At 37.1% G+C, this 18,084-nt stretch overlaps 1 protein-coding gene across 4 annotated transcripts in view; it reads right to left on the reverse strand.

The window, feature by feature from the left end:
- Positions 1-18,084, reverse strand: part of DMD (dystrophin) — a 1,962,662-nt gene that overhangs the window by 813,716 nt on the left and 1,130,862 nt on the right. For all 4 annotated transcript variants that reach the window (XM_045582357.1, XM_045582356.1, XM_045582355.1 and 1 more), the window contains 2 exons: positions 4,366-4,513; positions 870-1,019 (listed from right to left, as the gene is read on the reverse strand). In XM_045582357.1, the coding sequence (XP_045438313.1) occupies positions 870-1,019; positions 4,366-4,513 (298 nt within the window). The remainder of the gene's footprint in view (positions 1-869; positions 1,020-4,365; positions 4,514-18,084) is intronic.

An 18,084-nucleotide genomic window follows, 5' to 3' on the forward strand; every position in this document is an offset into this window, starting at 1 on the left:
GTGCATAAATGCTGTGGACTGGGCCTCTAGTCTATGCTAATAAAAGGGCAATATGCTAATTAGACCGGATAGATTGGACATCTTCCAGTTGTCTGGTCTTCTTTCTGGACAAAGCCATGGTGGCAGGGGCCAAGGCAGAGGGCAGAGGTAGTTAGGGGCAATAAAGCTAGCAAGGGAGAGAAGTTAGGGGCCATCAGGCTGGTAGGGGAGGGTGGTTAGGGGCAATCAGACAGGTAGCAGGTGAGTGGTTAGGAGCCAGCAGTCCTGGATTGCGAAGGGCTGTCTGACTGCCAGTTTAGGCCCAATCCCGCAAGGGTACCAGATTGGAGAGGTTGCAGGCTGGGCTGAGGAACCACCGCCCCTCTCCCCCAGAGCATAAATTTCATGCACAGGGCCTCTAGTAAATAAATAAATAAGCAAATAAAACAAAATATCTTTTGTAAGTTAGTATCCATTTAGCATTGATTAAGTCCATGCTATATATGAGGGCAAGTAATTTTGATTTATGGAACATGTTGAACTGGACCACTGCCACCTTGTTTAAATACTATTATTATACTCCCGAACACTGAATTAATTAGTTCATAGTTTTCTAGTCCCATTCTTTATAATAATTCATGCGAAATAACAATGTTGTATATTTTGCCATTTAGTCATTAATGTACCATTACCCATCATCACCATTATTCCCCTCTAGAACAAATCATGTGGTCAAAATCACTGGTCAGGTTAAAAAACAAAAAAATATATATACATATAAGCCCCCCAGCCATACCCCATCTATAAAACTACCATGAAACAAAACAAATACAAACACTTTCAACATTTATCGATAACACATGTGACAGAGCATATGGTTAATGTCTAACCTTTATCCACTGAAGATTTGTCTGCTTGAGCTTCTTTTCAAGTTTATCTTGCTCTTCTGGGCTTATGGGAGCACTGACAAGCACTGTTCCTCCTGTTTCATTTAATTGTTTTAGAATTCCCTGGCGCAGGGGTAGCTCTTCCACGAGTAACTAAAACGGACAAATGCAACAACTTTAAAAATGAATTACAGCACAATGCCAGCCAGCTTGTCTTTGCCTCTATTGATTAATCTATCAAAACGAAACAAGGTGTCCAAAGGCCCCATGGTACTTCAAATGCCAACAGATTTCCACAGAGCCGATGGACTGAAACACTCACTCTTAAGCAGTTACACCTATTCTAGAAAGGACCATGATATCTTATCCTTCAGAGGTTTTTATTTATTTTTTACTTTTTTGGGGTGTGCGTGTGTGTGTGTGTGTGTGTGTGTGTGTGTGTGTGTGTGTTTCCCCCAAGAGAAAAATGTCATGTGGTATCAGCTCTAAAACAATACCACAAACAGAGTTAAGAGTATGAAAACACATCTCTATCAAAAATAGAACAATCTGGCACTAACCAGTTTGGCTCATTGGATAGAGTGTCAGCTTGCAGACTGAAAGGTCCCAGGTTCTATTCTGGTCAAGGGTATGTACCTTGGTTGCGGGCACATCCCCAATAAGAGGTGTGCAGGAGACAGCTGATCTTTATTTCTCTCTCATTGATGTTTCTAGCTCTCTATCCCACTTCCTTCCTCTCTGTAAAGAAGCAATAAAATCTATTAAAAATAGAACAATCTGGATAAATTCCTCATACTCTCAGGCATTAAGCCTCTGTGCTATAGCAAGCTAAGAAATAACTGACACTGAGAACATACCAATAACCAAGCATTGTGCTGAGCTCTTCACATATATTATCTCAGTTAATTTTTATATAATAATTCCATGAGGGAGATCCTATTATCTTCATCTTATATAGAAGGAAACGGAGGCAGAGGCAAAGTACTAGATCCAAGAACAAAAAAAGTAGAAAGAATAGCACTGTGATTCAAACTTGGGAAGTTTCATTCATGAAACCTTATTTTTCACTCTTTCACATTCATGAATTTCTCTTATTCATTCAGCATCCTATCTAATCAAAGAGTAAAATGCAAATTGACTTATTGACGGTCACTCCAACACAAGATGGCTGCCCCCATGTGGACACAAGATGGCCATCACAAGAAGGCCAGCAGGGAAGGCAGTTGGGAGGGACCAGGTCTACAAGGGAAGGCAGTTGGAGGCAATCAAGCCTGAAGGAAAAGGCTGTTGGGGGGGGGGGGGGGAGCCAGGCCTACAGGACAGGGAAGTTAGGGTTGACCAGGCCTATAGGGAAGGGCAGTTGTGGGGACCAGGCCTGCAGAGGAGGGAAGTTTTGGGGGGATCCAGGCCTATTGGGGAGGTGTGTTGGAGAGGGGAGCAGGCCAGCAGGGGAGAGCAGTTAGGGGTGATGAGGCTGGCAGGGGAGGGCAGTTAGAGATGATCTGGTCAGCAGGGGAGGGCTTTTGGAGGGGACCAAGCTGGCAAGGGAGGGCAGTTAGGTGGTGATCAGGATGACAGACAGAAGTGGTTAGGGGCAAACAGGAAGGCAGGCAGGTGAGCAGTTAAGAGCCAGCAGTCCTGGATTTTGAGAGCAATGTCTGTCTGCCCTTTTAGGCCCGATCCGGTTAGGATCGGGCCTAAAAGGGCAGTTGTACATTCCTCAAGGGGTCCCAGATTGGTAAGGGTGCAGGCTGGGCGGAGGGACACACACACCCTCGTGAATAAATTTTGTGCACCGGGCCTCTAGTTACATTATAAGTGCCTTTTTCCAAGACCTACTAGTAAAAATCCATGATGGTTTTAATAACTGTATTTTACTTATTTGTATCATCTAGAGCACATGTGTCAAACACAAGGCCCGCGGGCCAAATCCGTCCCGCCAGGCCTTGCAATGTGGCCCGCACTGCGCTGTCATCACTGCACTCCGCTGCGTTTCCATCACAATGACAGTTTATGACTGTTCAGTAAACCATTCGGCCCGCGATTTAGGCTGGATTTTAGATTTTGGCCCCTTCTCTGATTGAGTTCGACACCCGTAATCTAGAGCTTCAGTGTTCAACACAGAACCAGTAGCCACATGATGCTATTTAAATTTAAACGAAGTAAAGTTCAATGAAAAAGAAACTCAGTTCCTCAGTCATGCTAGCTTCCTTCCAAGCACTCAAAGGCACATACAGCCAGTGGTTACTGAAATAGATTATGTAAAACATTTCCATCATTACAAAAATTTATATTGTACAGTACTGATCCAGATTGTATAAGGAGAAAAGAAAAACCAGTGCGTATTTATTAACAAATAAATGCTGCTAAATATGTCTTTGAAATGAGTTATCAATTATATTGCTATATATGATACTGAATATATTTAGGAAAGATGAATTTTCAAGAACATATTGATTTCATTTTTCCATGAAATAACCATACTCACATGAAGTAGATTCTAAACTTTTTTATTTTTGAATCTCAAACACCTAGTGTATTATCTGACATAAAAGGTGCTCAGTATTTGCTTCCAAGGAATATTTTTTATACTTTATCTTCTGTTAAGGTATAAGTTTGTTGTTACACAGAAATTTGTGGTTGACATGGGAGTCTAATTTGCATGTTCAAACCAAGTGAATCATTGATAAAGGAGCAATTCCATTCCCCTTTGCTCTTGTAATTTTGCAAAATGAGGATAATTGCGACCATTTTGAAAATGATATAAAGATTAAATAAAATTGCAGATATAAGTGCATGTGATACTTAGCACAGAATAGGGAATTATTAATGCTAATTTCCCCTTCCCTTTCACACTCAAGATTTAAGGTAAAGCAGATCTAATAGAGTTTCTTTCCTAAAACTAAACCATGACAGTTAATCTAACTGCACAGTTAGAGCATGTCAGTCAGCCAGGTGAGGTAATCAGTGATAAGCAGACATGACAAGGGGAAGGTATGAAAAACAACCTTAATAAACTGGATGTCCAGTCAACCAGTATTAGAATATGAACCAATACCAGCCCTCCCAAACAAATCAAAACAAAATATTCCACGCAAATTGAACACTTTTAACTAGGGACTTCAGTGGTGGGATTGGTTTGGCAATTAAGATTTCCCTAAGAAATTTCTATAAAGATTCTCTCCAGTTTTTTAAACATTTTGGAGCTGTGAATTTCTACAATAAGTCTAAAATTAATTTCAAATTAGTTTTAAATACTGCTCTTCAGTTTACATATATGTGTATGTATAGATATACACACACATTTTAAAAAAATACTACATATTGGAAAAAACTGGGTTAAGACAAAATAAAATTTTAAAAAAATGTAAAGTGCGAAAAAGTAGTGTGGAACTATCAGTAACATAATGGGGAGAAAATCAATGATTAAAAGCATTAAAAATAGATTCATAGATTCTTTATATAAGTAGGCCTGGAGGACTTTAGAAAATAAAATTACCTTGACGTGTTCAAGTTTTTCTTTTAGCAGCTGCTCATTTCCAGGTTCAGGTGCAATAGTAGTAATGTTATCCACTTCTTCCAACCAGAAAATAAATTCATTTAAATCTCTTTGAAATTCTGACAAGATATTCTTTTGTTCTTCTAGTCTGGAGAAAGAAGAATAAAATTGTTACAAGCAACATCTTTCTCAAACTTTCCTTTAAAAAGAAAACAAACAAAAACACAACAACAAAAGAACCTCCAGGGCACACACTTTTAAGCATATAGACAATTTAAAAGATGTTAATACAATTTTTAAAGAAAATTCATTCACTTAGCGTAATACTTTCCAGGTCCCTCGGTGCTGTCTCAAAAGTACATAACATATCTATCATTAATCCTAATGCCAGTACAGTTCCTGGAGGTTAATAAGCCCTCAATAAATATTTGTTAACTTGAAGCAAAAAATAAAAAATAAAATATTTGCTAAACATCCCCCAAATAAAAGCAATCGAAATGTCTACCAGCTAAGATATATTTATTTATTTATACAATTCAATATTATATATTTGGGAAAATAAACGAATTAAGACAAATGTCACACAATCTCACTTATATTTGGAATCTAGACATGGAAGCATGCAACAGACTTACATATTTCAGAGGGAAGTAGGGGGGGTAGTGAGCAGGAAGTGATAAACCTAAGAACTTACACATATACTATCGATAGTATATGCATAATCCATGGACACAAATTATAGTGTGGTGAAGTCCTGGGTAGGAGGGAGGCTAATGGGGTGGAAATGAGGGCATCTGTAATACTTTCAACAATACATTTAAATAGAAAAACTTCATTCACTTTAAGCAAAGCAATTTAATTTCTCAAAAATCTGTAAACCATGAGATTAAATTGGTCAATAAAAAGTATAATTTTAAGATTTCAACAACATTAATGAATTCATGAACAGTGTTTCCCAACCTCCTTACTACTGAAATTTAGGGCTATATAATTATCAGTTGTTAGGCATTATTCTGTGCATTGTAGGAGGTTTACCAGTACCTATCCCTGGCATTTTCCCAAACTGTGAGAACTAAGAATATCTAGGCATTGCCAAATATCACCTGGGAGGCAAAATTGCTCTTGGTTGAGAATCACTGCACCAGAGTAAATATGTAATATAAATTGTATAAACAAATTAAGACAGATATGCTTAAAAAACATCTTTATGGAAAAATGTGGGGCAAAAGTGAAAACAAGGGAATTAAAATAAAAATACTAAATTATCACGTTAAAATGTTTTCCAAATTATGACCCACAATCTTGTTTGAAGACAGAGGGAAAATGATTTGAAATACTTAACATATGCTGTACTAGTGAAAGTTTTTAATTATAAAGATGCATATATTGTATGTTATTCAATTGGCCATAATTTTATTCTTTTATCCTGAATGATAGCACTTTTACGGCCAAGAGAAATTATCTGCACTTAAAAAATAATTTACATTTTTTTTGTTATCTTTTGTTTAAGCTTTTAATATTGATATAATATACTCCAGTTATTTGCACATATATAACTATAACTTAATGTAGTTTTTAAAATTGAACACATCAAATAGGCAGAAAAAAAAAGAAACAATGTTTTGAGAAGCTCAGAAGCCTTCTCTTGCCCATCACAGCTGTTACCTCCAAGTGTAATCAGTATCCTGTCTACTATGATTAATTTGTCTATAATAAACATGTATATGGAATCATATGGTATATACTCTTGTATCTTGTCTCTTTCATTCAACATACAGTTTACAATAACCATTCATGTTGTGTGTAGTTTAATTTGTTTATTCTCTCAACTGTATAGTATTAAATTGTATAAGTATATAAATACTAGAGGCCTGGTGCATGAAAAGTCATGCACTGGAGTGGGGGTGTCCCTCAGCCTAACCTGCCCCCTCTCACAGTCTGGGAGCCCTCAGGGCAAGAGGCAACCTAGAGATCAGGGGAAGGAGATGCCTCATCAAACCTCTGATACTGCCACTGCCAGCAGCACAAGCCTCAGCCAGCCAGCCCTGGTTACATGAGTCTCAGGTGGTCCTGGGCACCTGTGCAGCCATCATCTGAGGCTTGCCTATGCCTTGGGCTGGCCCTGGGCAGCTGGGGCCTAAGGAGACTAGGGGACTCAAGAAGCGGGTGTGCAGCAAGGCTGGGCCCACATGGGGGAGGGTCTGGCCTTGCTGCATGCCTGCCACCCCAGCAGGGCTGAGGGGACTGGGCGCTGCCATATTTGAGGGCATGGCAGTCAATTAGCACATTCCCTCCTTATTGGCTGTGGGCACCACCATCTTTGAGGGTGTGGTAATCAATTAGCATATTCCCTTTATATTGGCAGTGGGTGCTGCCATCTTTGAGGGCAGGACAGTAAATTAGCATAGTCCCCCCTTATTGGCTGTTTGTGCCATCTTTGCGATGGTGTGAGGGTCAATTGGCATATTCCCTCTTTATTAGATAGTATATCTCAGTAGGTAGACATTTAGGTTATTTTTATTTGGGAGATGTTTAGCTAATTTTTTTGCTTCAAATTAACAAATATTTATTGAAGGCTTACTAACTTCTAGGATCTCTAATGGCATTAGGGTTAAGGATAGATATGCTATGTACCTTGTCCTGAGGATCTCACAGTCCTTGAGAGCAAACAAGCATATAGACAGAGGACTATGATTCACTATTGTAGGAGGATGAGTTAGTTCTTGGACAAGGCAGAGGAGATGTACCAGAGAAGATAATGGTTTACCTGGGTCTTGAAGCATACAGAGAGTTTCCTATGTCTGGAAATAAGACATTGCATTGAGAGAACTACAGTAACATTCATTACCCAAACCAGATCCAGTTATTGGGTTCATGCTCATCTATACTCAGTTTTTCTCTTTAATGAGAGTCTGTTCCAGTCTTTTTGGGGCACATGAGGAGCCATTATCTTCTCTATTCTCAGCACAGCAGATAATTTGAACCTAAGTCATACTATATCACTGTTACACTCAAAACTCTTTATTGCTGCCCTGGCTGGTCTTGCTCAGTGGTTAAAGCATTTGGTCCATGGATTTAAGGGTTCTGGGTTTGATTTTAGTCAAGGGCATATGCCTTGGTTGCAGGCTTAATTCCCAGCCCTGGTCTGGACTTATACTGGAAGCAATCAATCTATGTGTATTTCTTTCATCAATGTTTCTCTCTCTGTCTCTCCCCCTCCCTTCCACACTCTCTAAAAATCAATATAAAAAAAAAAGCTGGGGTGAGGATTAATAAAATAAAATACATAGAAACTAACAAAAATCCTCTGATATTGCTTCCCAATTCATCCACAGAAAAAGCCAAAGCAATTACAGCATTCTACAAGGTTCTAGATAGGTGCGATCCAAAATGGTAGGCACCATCACATGTGGCTACTGAGCAGCTAAACTGGTGTAAATAGAATTGGGATGCACTGTAAGTGTACAATATACATCAAATCCCAAAGGTTTGGTACAAAAAATGATCTATGTACCTTTTTCTCACTAAAACTGTTATAAATATACAATTATTTTTAAAATTAAAAAGTATCACATCTTATTAGTACTTTTCAAATTATATACAGGTTGAAATATTTTAATGTATTTATTTAATGTATCTATTTTTACAATAAGGCAACTAGAAATTTTTAAATTACATATGTGGCTCACTTTATTTTTCTATTCAACAGCACTAACTAATAAAATGTAATCATCCCCTCTTCCCCTTTTCTCTCTGACTTTATTTCCATCTACTCTCCATTTCTATTGACTTTATTTTTTAAATTTAATAAATCTTTATTGTTCAGATTATTACAACTGCTTCTCCTTTTTCTCCTCATAGCTCTCCTCCATCTGGTTCCCACCCTACCCTCTGCCCTTACCTCCCCTCCCACTGTCCTCATCCATAGGTGTACGATTTTTGTCCAAACTCTTCCCACACCCCCCACACTCCTTTCCCCCTGAGAAATCAGTCCACTCTCTTTCTATGCCCCTGATTCTATTATATTCACCAGTTTATTCTGTTCCTCAGATTTTAATTCACTTGATTTTTAGATTCACTTGTTGATATATATGTATCATTGATTGTTCATAATTTTTATCTTTACCTTTTTCTTCTTCCTCTTCTTAAAGAATACCGTTCAGCATTTCATATAATACTGGTTTGGTGGTGATGAACTCCTTTAGCTATTTCTTATCTCTGAAGCTCTTTTTCTGACCTTCAATTCTGAATGATAACTTTGTTAGATACAGTAATCTTGGTTGTAAGTTCTCACTATTCATCATGTTGAATATTTCTTGCCTCTCCCTTCTGGCCTGCATAGTTTCTGTTGAGAAATCAGCTCACAATCATATTGATTCTCCTGTGTAGGTAATAAACTTTTTTTCTCTTGCTGCTTTTAATATTCTCTTTGTCTTTTGCTCTTGGCATTTTAATTATTATGTATCTTGTTGTGGTCCTCTGAATTCCTTTTGTTTGGGGTTCTGTGAATTTCCTGGACTTGTAAGTCTATTTCTTTCACTAGGTGGGGGAAGTTTTCAGTCATTATTTCTTCAAATAATTTTTAAGTATCTTGCTCTCTCTCTTCTGGCATCCCCATAATTCTGATGTTGTACACTTAAAGTTTTTCCAGAGGCTTCTTATACATCTTCAACTTTTTGGATTCTTTTTGCTTTCCCAGTTGAGTGTCTTTTGCTTTTTTGTATTTCAAATCTTTGACTTGATTCTTGTATTCCTCTAGTCTGCTATTGAGTCTCTGTATAATATATATATATTTTTTATTTCAGTCAGTGTATATTTAATTTCTAGTTGGTATTCTTTCATATATTTGAAGTTCTTGCTAAATTTATTGGCCTTTTCTAGTTAATTCTTGAAAAACCTTATAATTGTGGTTTTGAATTCTATATCCAGTCATTTGTTTTCCTCCATTTCTTTCTTTTGTGATTTATTTCTTTGCTTCCACATTTTTGCTGCTTCCCTGAGTTGGTAGGGTAGCTTTGTATGCTAGGTGTCCTGTATGGCCCAGTGGCTTGGCCTCCCCAATTACCTGAGGTTGACACTCTGGTGCACCCCTTTGTGGACTGTGTGTACTGCCTTGTTGTATTTAAATCTTGATTGTTGTTGGTATCACTGACAGGCTTTTGGCTTGAGGATCTCCTGTATCTATGCCGGGAGAACTTTTGTGCTAGAGATAGGGACTTGCAAAATTGAAAAAGCCTCTGTGCTCAGCTTGACTGGGGCAGAGTCTCAGGACTGAGCAGACAGTCTTGGCTCTCCGTCAGCCCTGCCTTATGAGGCCCCTGGGTCTCAGTGTCTCTCAGTAATCACTGCAAACACCTCTGAGAGAAAGCTGCCCTTGAGCTTTGCCTGCTGCCAGACAGTCCATTTTCTCCCCCATGAATCTAAATTCCCAGATTCTCGCCCAGGACTGGTCAGAGCAGTCGGGAGTTTCCAGTTTCCTCCAGCTAGAAAAAGCCAGCGGCACACTCAGCAGTCATTCTCTGTGTGCATTTGCGAGTGCACCTCCAGATCTCTGCCTTTTGTGGCTCCCCTGAGTTTCCTCCTGATAGTCCAGACTCTACTGTAAGAGCATGGGTTCCCAAGAGCTCGCCTGGAACTGGGCTCCAGTGCAGTCAGAACTGTGGTTCAGTAAAGTTGGGAGCTTCCAACTCATTCCTGCTAGGGAAAGACAGCAGCAACCTCAGCAGTCAGTCTTCTCTGCAAGCAATTGCACAAACCTCCAGACCCTTGCCCTCCAGGATTCCCCTGAGTCTCCAAGTCTCCATGTGCCTTTTCTCTCTACCTTACATTCCAGACTCCTCCCGTATGAGCCTCGGTTCACAGGATCTCGCCCAGAACTGCAGTTCAGTACAGTCAGAACTGGGGTTCAGTGCACTCAGGAGCTTCCTTCTCCCTCACACCAGAGAAAGCCAGCCAGGCACTCAGCCGACTTTCTTTTCTGTGTGTGTGTGTTTTCATACCTAAGCCTTTTGCAGTTCCTCTGAGTCCATGTGAGTTTTTTATTCTCTTCTAGTTGTAGAATTTTCACTCAGCCAGCTTTCCTGTGGTTCTAGATGATGTTCATTCTGTCTTTTAGTTGTAGTTTTGAAATTTTTGTGAGAGGCAGCAGTTTAGGTGCTTATCTATGCCACCATCTTGGTTTCTCTTCTCTTGATTTTCTTAACAATGACATCTTTTCTTTGCTCCTTGTAGCTGCATTCCCACTTTTGATATTTGAGTAAACTCCCACTTTTGATATTTTTCAAATATCAAACATGGTTGCTTCTTCTCCTCTTTAAAATATTCCCCTCTTGATCCTACTTAAATTTAGCACCTCTTCTTCAATATTCCGTTTCTTTCTTCCTGTCTTATCTTGCTCTTTACTTCTAAAAACTAGTGTACATTATTATTTGCTTATTTTGTTGTCTTGTCTCACACACATCAAATTCTGCTTCCTGAGGACAAGGTTTTTTGTCTGTTTTACTTACTGCTTTATCCGTAGCTCCTGGAACAATGCCTGGCACAGCAGGGAGGCTATGTGAATAACCTTTGCATGCAAGAATGAATTCTATCATCATTCTTTTTGATCTTGCATGCATTTCAGTATAAAAAATATTTCCCATTTGTTGCAATACCAATCCTTTCTCCCCCATTAGATGTGGGCCCAGAAGCATTTTATTCCTGATGTTCCCCTCCTTCCCCACTACAACTTGTCTTAGTTTTATAAATACAAATTTTAATTACAAAATAGATTTTCATTCTATAAATCTCTGAAAGTCTTATAATAATATCTGAAGGGATAAAAACTCCGTATAATCTCAAAATATAGTTTATCTTTTGACACATACTTTTAGTCTTCTTACCCATGTATGTACATGTATATACATTAATATAATGTGGGTAATCTACATGATGTGTGGAAACCTTCTTTTTGCTTAGCAGTATATTTTAGATGATTTTCCATGTTGCTAAATATTCTTTGACATCAATAAGTTTAATGTCTGTATAATACTTTTATTTCCTCAGGCATACCTGGTCTAATTTACTCACCAATTGGCACTACACCATTTCACCAAATCAAATACACCTTTGGTTGCAGGTTATATAATACCATCATAAGTATTTGGATGGGTTGGAGAGGTGTATGATACTGATTACACACACTACACTGACTGGCTCAGCGTGTGCCTACCCTACGCCGGCAGGCGCGGGTAACCCGTTGAACCCCATTCGTGATGGGGATCGGGGATTGCAATTATTCCCCATGAACGAGGAATTCCCAGTAAGTGCGGGTCATAAGCTTGCGTTGATTAAGTCCCTGCCCTTTGTACACACCGCCCGTTGCTTATTAATCTATGACACTTATCACACAGAGGCTTTATTTTACTAAAAAATTGTTCTAAATTTATATTTTGTCAAATATTCCTCTTGCATATCCATAAATGTAAAAGTATAAGTGAAAAATTGACGAGGTATTTCTAAAACTTCCTCATATTTAGAATCTGACTCTCCTATATCACTTATTCTTCAGAGTAACAGCTGTTTTTCTTCTTTCACACAATATCAACCTCTGTGATTCTCAAGAATGTTGGCTATGTAGCATTTCTTAAGAGAGCTCTACTACTGTTTCTTGGATTTTCTTCTAAAATACATCTGGTCTGAGCAGTAGAGATTATAAAATGCATACTGATTTCAGTGATATTAATGTGATAAAATGTGCAAAGTAGAATAAAATTTGGTTAGTCCGCACAGCTTCCCACTACTGCTGTAATGAATCAGGTTCTTTTGGCTGCTACAAAGTTGCTGATTGTTTCAGGATTTAAGAAAATGCATAAAATAATGACAGTTTAACTGTTATCTTTACTTTGTAATTACAAATGGATATTAGTATGATTGCCATTATTCACCTGATGATTCAATTTATTTTCTGTTAATAGAGTCAATAAAGATTTGGTATTAATTTCCATCGGAATTTGTATTTGATTTTCCAAGTTTTTTCCAATGAAAAATATTTTGGCCCTTCTTGTACATGTAAAGTAAGGATACCTACATTAATGTCTACTGCTAACATTATTGGTCAGTGAAATATCCAAGTCCTATGGAAGAAAGATCAAGAGATGAAGCTGGTGATTTGACTGGAGACCACGTTATGAAGTACTTAAAGGCTTTGAGTAGAGAACGATTTATTTCATCCAAAACAAACTCTGGTAATTCTGTGGAGAATGAATGTGGGCAAATGTGGTAAGAGAAAAAAAAGAGGGATCAAGTCGAGTTTACATTAATAGGCCAGGCTATAAAGGTCCAAATCATTAAGGTGTAGCAAAGGAAAAGAAGACAGGATACATTTAAAATGTAGAAGGGGATTCAACAGGACATGTGGTTAAAAAGAGTAATATTAATATTACTACCCTGTTTCCTGAAAATAAGATAGTGTCTTATATTATTTTTTTCTCCCAAAGTTGTGCTAGCTCTTATTTTCAGGGGACATCTTATCTTTCCATGCGTTAAGTCTTATTTTCGGAGGATGTCTTATTTTTGGGGAAACACAGGTAGCTAATAATCACTGAACACTTACTACATGGCAGGCACTGACTCAAGTACCAAATCCTCACATCACTGCTGTGAGATGGCTAGTAATGTTTCTCCATTTACAGATAAAGGAAAATGAGGTGTAGTATTTTGCCCAAGGTTATAAAACTAATAAGTGGTCAATCCAGTGTTCAGTCCTGGGTCATCTGAGACCACAGTCTGTGTTTTTCAGCATATTATATCTGGATGATTAAATGATATTTATTCCAGCTGAGAGTACATGCAATGGTATTGGATATTGAGGGGGAATTACTTCTTTAAATAAAAATTTTAAAATATATTTCATTGATTTTTTACAGAGAGGAAGGGAGAGAGATAGAGTGCCAGAAACGTCTATGAGAAACACCGACCAGCTGCCTCTTGCACACCCCTTTCTGGGGATGTGCCCGCAACCAACATGCATGCCCCTGACTGGAATCGAACCTGGGACCCTTCAGTCTGCAGACCGACGCTCTACCACTGAGCCAAACCGGTTTCGGCGGGAATTACTTCTTTAAAAATGAAGAAAATATGGAGCTCTGAGGAGAGAGGAAAGCTAAAAATATGGATTTCAGAAGCATCAGCAACAAGCTTGTGGATAAAACATGGTAAACTAGCTGTTGATCTATAATGTATACTTCATATTTGACATCTTCTCAGTCCATCTTTTCTTCACTTTCAGATGAATGATTGACATGTCTCCCTTATGCTTATATAAAATGAAAAAAAAAAATAAATAAGAAAAGTCCATTTCACAGGTATTCATTTATTATATTTCTCATGGCTGAATAACTTGTGGCTTCTACTCTTCCCCAACTTTCCTTCTGTGACAAGGAAAACAAAAGGAATGCCTAGGGCAGTAGTAGGCAAAGTCATTAGTCAATAGAGCCAAATATCAACAATAACCTTTGAAATTTCTTTTTGAGAGCCAAATTTTTTAAACTTAAACTTCTTCTAATGCCACTTCTTCAAAATAAACTCGCCCAGGCCATGGTATTTTGTGGAAGAGCCACACTCAAGGGGCCAAAGAGCCCCAGGTGGTTTGTGAGCTGCAGTTTGCCGACCACTGGCTAGGGTATTCTTCTGGCCCCTTCAAAACTTCCCAGACCAGTGAAGGATTTCTTCAGCTTAACAAATATACAGTAAAGGAGAATGACTTTCCCTTCTTATGTAGTGTTTTTTCAGTGATTATCCTGAAGCCTCTATCTTTGACTTTAGAGAGATGAAAGGGGGAAGGAAGGAACTGACCCTCACCATAAACATACACTCCCCCAAAAGCTATTTATTCCTCAGTTGGTCAGCCCTCTTAATAATTTATTGGGATATGGGGTACAGAAGATACTTGAAATTACTAGTAGTAGACATAATACCACTGTGATTTCTCAGTAAACACTATAGGGGACTGTTTGGTCTCAATTGCTGGCAGTTTGTTTTAGAATATGGGATAGCATGGTTTTCTCTCTGACTCTAGACCAAAAAGCAATTCTGAAATAAGGAAAAATTCCACTATAGACATCCATTATCTATTTAAGATTTTTAAGCCAGTTCAATTCCTTGAGTCTAAATTTTGACCCAACGTTATTTGTCAGTCCACCTCACCTTTCTTAATATTGTACTCTCTTTGCAAATCTTTGTCCCCTTTTGTATTTGACTCCAGATCATTTTGTAGTCTCCCAAATACTGAGACCAACCTTATTTCTACTAGTTTTCCTCCTTTTAGTTAAGTAAAAGTTTGATAAAATTTAATTATATTTGTGAAACCCAGACAGATAGGCAAGGCTTTTCTTAAACTTCATCTAGAAACTGATTTCAGAAATAAATAGACAAAACCCATAAACAAAAAGAGGGGGTATGTACTTATTCACTGTAATGGAGATTTATATATTTAACTGGGATCAAACTCTATAAACATTCTATACCAATTTTCTTCATTTAATATTCTACTGTATTTTCTTAGGTCATTAATTATTCTCAGAAAATTGATTATAGGATGAGTAATAAGCCACTTATGGGTACACAATATTTTATTATTCTTCTGTTATTCGACTTTTAGTTTCATTTCAATTTTTCATTATAATAAATAACGCTATAACAAATACATTTGTTTATGAATTTTGGCTTATGTATCTGCTAATTTCCTTAGAATAAGGAAGAAAAGTTAACAAGAATACTAAATTTCTTTCCAATGCTAGTAGCAAGAGAACTCATATATTTCCATCAACATTTATAAAATACTGTCTCAATACATGTTTGCCACTATTGAGCATTATGATTTATGTACTTGTTAGAAGAAAAATAGTTTGTCACAGAGGGGCTTTACATTTTTATTAATAGAAAAATTGAAAAAAAAATTGTGTGTAATATCTGTCATTTCTATTTCCACTGTCAACTGTCTTCTATTTCTATGGCTCATTTTTGTGAAGCATTTTCTTGTTTGTAGGAGCCATTTTTCACATTCTTAAAAAAAAATAAAAATAAAATATATATATATATATATATATATATATATATATATATATATATATATTATTTTTTTACAGAGAGGAAGGGAGAGGGATAGAGAGTTAGAAACATCAATGAGAGAGAATCATTGATTAGCTGCCTCCTGTACACCTCTTACTGGTGATATGTCTGCAACCAAAGTGTATGCCCCTGACCGAAATCAAACCTGGGACCCTTCAGTCCACTGAGCCAAAGTGGTTAGGGCCCATTTTCACATTCTTAAAATATATTTATTGAGCATATATTTCCAGCTTCCATTTCAGCTTTGAAAAAATATTTCTGTTTCCAAATAAAATTTTATCAATTTATTTCTTTGTTGTTTCTTCCACTGATCCTATCCTGAAAATCGTGACCATCGTACAATTGTCTATATATTAACCTTTACTTCATTATTGGTCCTAAAACATTAATTGAAGCAAAATTCATTGGGGTGACATTGGTTAATAAAATTATATAGGTTTCAAGTATACATTTCTATAATACATAATTTGCATATTGTATGGTGTGTTCACTATCCAAAGTTAAGACTCCTTCAATCACAATTTGTCCCCTCATACCTTCTTCTATCTCCCCTGAACCCCCTTTCCTTCTTGTAATCACTATACTATTATCTGTGTATATGAGATATTTTTTCTCTTAATCACTTTACCAGCCCCACCAGTATTTTTTCATATGTCTACTAGACATCTGTATGTTCTCTTTGAAGAAATGTCTATTCAGGTCCTCTGTCCATTTAAAAAATATATTTTAATCTGTTTCAGAGAGGAACAGAGAGGGAGGGAGACTGAAACATCAATGATGAGAGAGAATCATTGATCGGGTGCTTCCTGTAAATCCCCCACTGGGGATCTAGCCTGCAACCCAGGCATGTGCCCTGGCTAGGACTGGAACTGTGATCTCTTGGTTCACAGGTCAACTCTCAATCACTGAACCACGCTGGATGGTCTCCTCTGTCCATTTTTAAATGGTATTATTTGGTTTGGTCTTGTAAGTTCTTTATAAATTTTTAATATTAACCCATTATCCAATATTTCATTGGTGAATATGTTCTTCCATTTAGTGGGTTGTCATTTCATTTTGTTATAGATTTCCTTAGCAGTGCAAAAACATGTTAATTTGATGTAGTCCCATTTTGAAAGTTTTTATTTAGTTTCCCTTGCTCAAGGACATATATCAGAAAAAATACTGCTACAAGAAATATCTGAGAGTTTACTGCCTATGTTTTCTTCTATGGTTTTTATGGTTTTGAATCTTACATTTAATTATTTAATCCATTTTTAATTTTTTCTTGTGTGTGGTATAAGAAGGTGGTCTACTTTCATTTTTTGGATGTTATCTGCCCAGTATTAACAACACAATTTATTGAATAGACTGTCTATACCCCATTTTATGTTCTTGCCTTCTTTTTCAAATGTTAATTGATCATAAAGGAACATATTTATTTCTGGGCTCTCTATTCTGTTCCATTGATCTATAAGTCAGTTTTATTGACAGTACTGTGCTCTTTTAATTACAATGGCCTTGTAGTATAGTTTGATGTCAGATAGTGTGATTTCTCCAACTTTTTTCTTTCTCAAGCTTGCTGTGGCTATTTAAAGTCTTTTGTGGTTTCATATAAATATTTGGAGTATTTGTTCTAGCTCTGTGAAAATATGCCATTGGTAGCTTAATAGGAATTGTTTTGAATTCATAGATTACTTTGGTTAGTATGGACATTTTAATGTTAATTCTTCCTATGCATGAAAATGGTACTTACATCTACTTATTTGTATCTTCCTCAATTTCTTGCTGCAGTGTATTATAATTTTCTGAGTACACATCTTTTACATCCTTGGTTAAATTTATTCCTAGGTATTTTAATTTTTAATGCAATTGTAAATGGGATTGTTTCCTTAGTTTCCCTTTCTGATAGCTCATTATTGGTATACAAAAAGGCAATTACTTTAAGGACATTTGTTTTGTATCCTGTTACTTTTCTGAATTCACTTATCAGTTCTTGTAGTTTTTTTGGAGGAATCTTCAGGGTTCACTGTTTACAGTATTATGTATTATGCAAATAGTGACAATTTTACTTCTTCCTTTCCAATTTGGATTCATTTTATGTCTTCTTCTTGACTGATTGCTTTGGCTAGGACTTCTATGCCTATATTAATTAGAATGCAGACATCCCTGTCTTGTTCCTAATATTAAAGGAAACATTTTAAATTTTGCCCATTAAATATGATGTTGGTCTTTATTATGTTGATGTATGTTCCTTTTATTCTCACTTTGCTGAGAATTTTTAAATGTATTTTTATTGATTTTTTACAGAAAGGAAGGGAGAGAGATAGAGAGCTAGACACGTCAATGAGAGAGAAACATCGACCAGCTGCCTCTTGCACACCCCCTACTGGGGATATGGCCGCAGCCAATGTACATGCCCTTGACCGGAATCGAACCTGGGACCTTTCAGTCAGCAGACCGATGCTCTACCGCTGAGCCAAACCGGTTTCGGCTTTGCTGAGAATTTTTAATCACAAATGGATCCTGAATTTTATCAAATTCTTTTTTCTGTATCTACTGATATGATCATATGATTTTATCCTTAATTTTATTTATGTGTATCATGTTTATTGATTTTCAGATATTGTA

This window comes from Pipistrellus kuhlii, unplaced genomic scaffold (genome assembly GCF_014108245.1).
Source record: "Pipistrellus kuhlii isolate mPipKuh1 unplaced genomic scaffold, mPipKuh1.p scaffold_m20_p_16, whole genome shotgun sequence".
NCBI lineage: Eukaryota > Metazoa > Chordata > Mammalia > Chiroptera > Vespertilionidae > Pipistrellus > Pipistrellus kuhlii.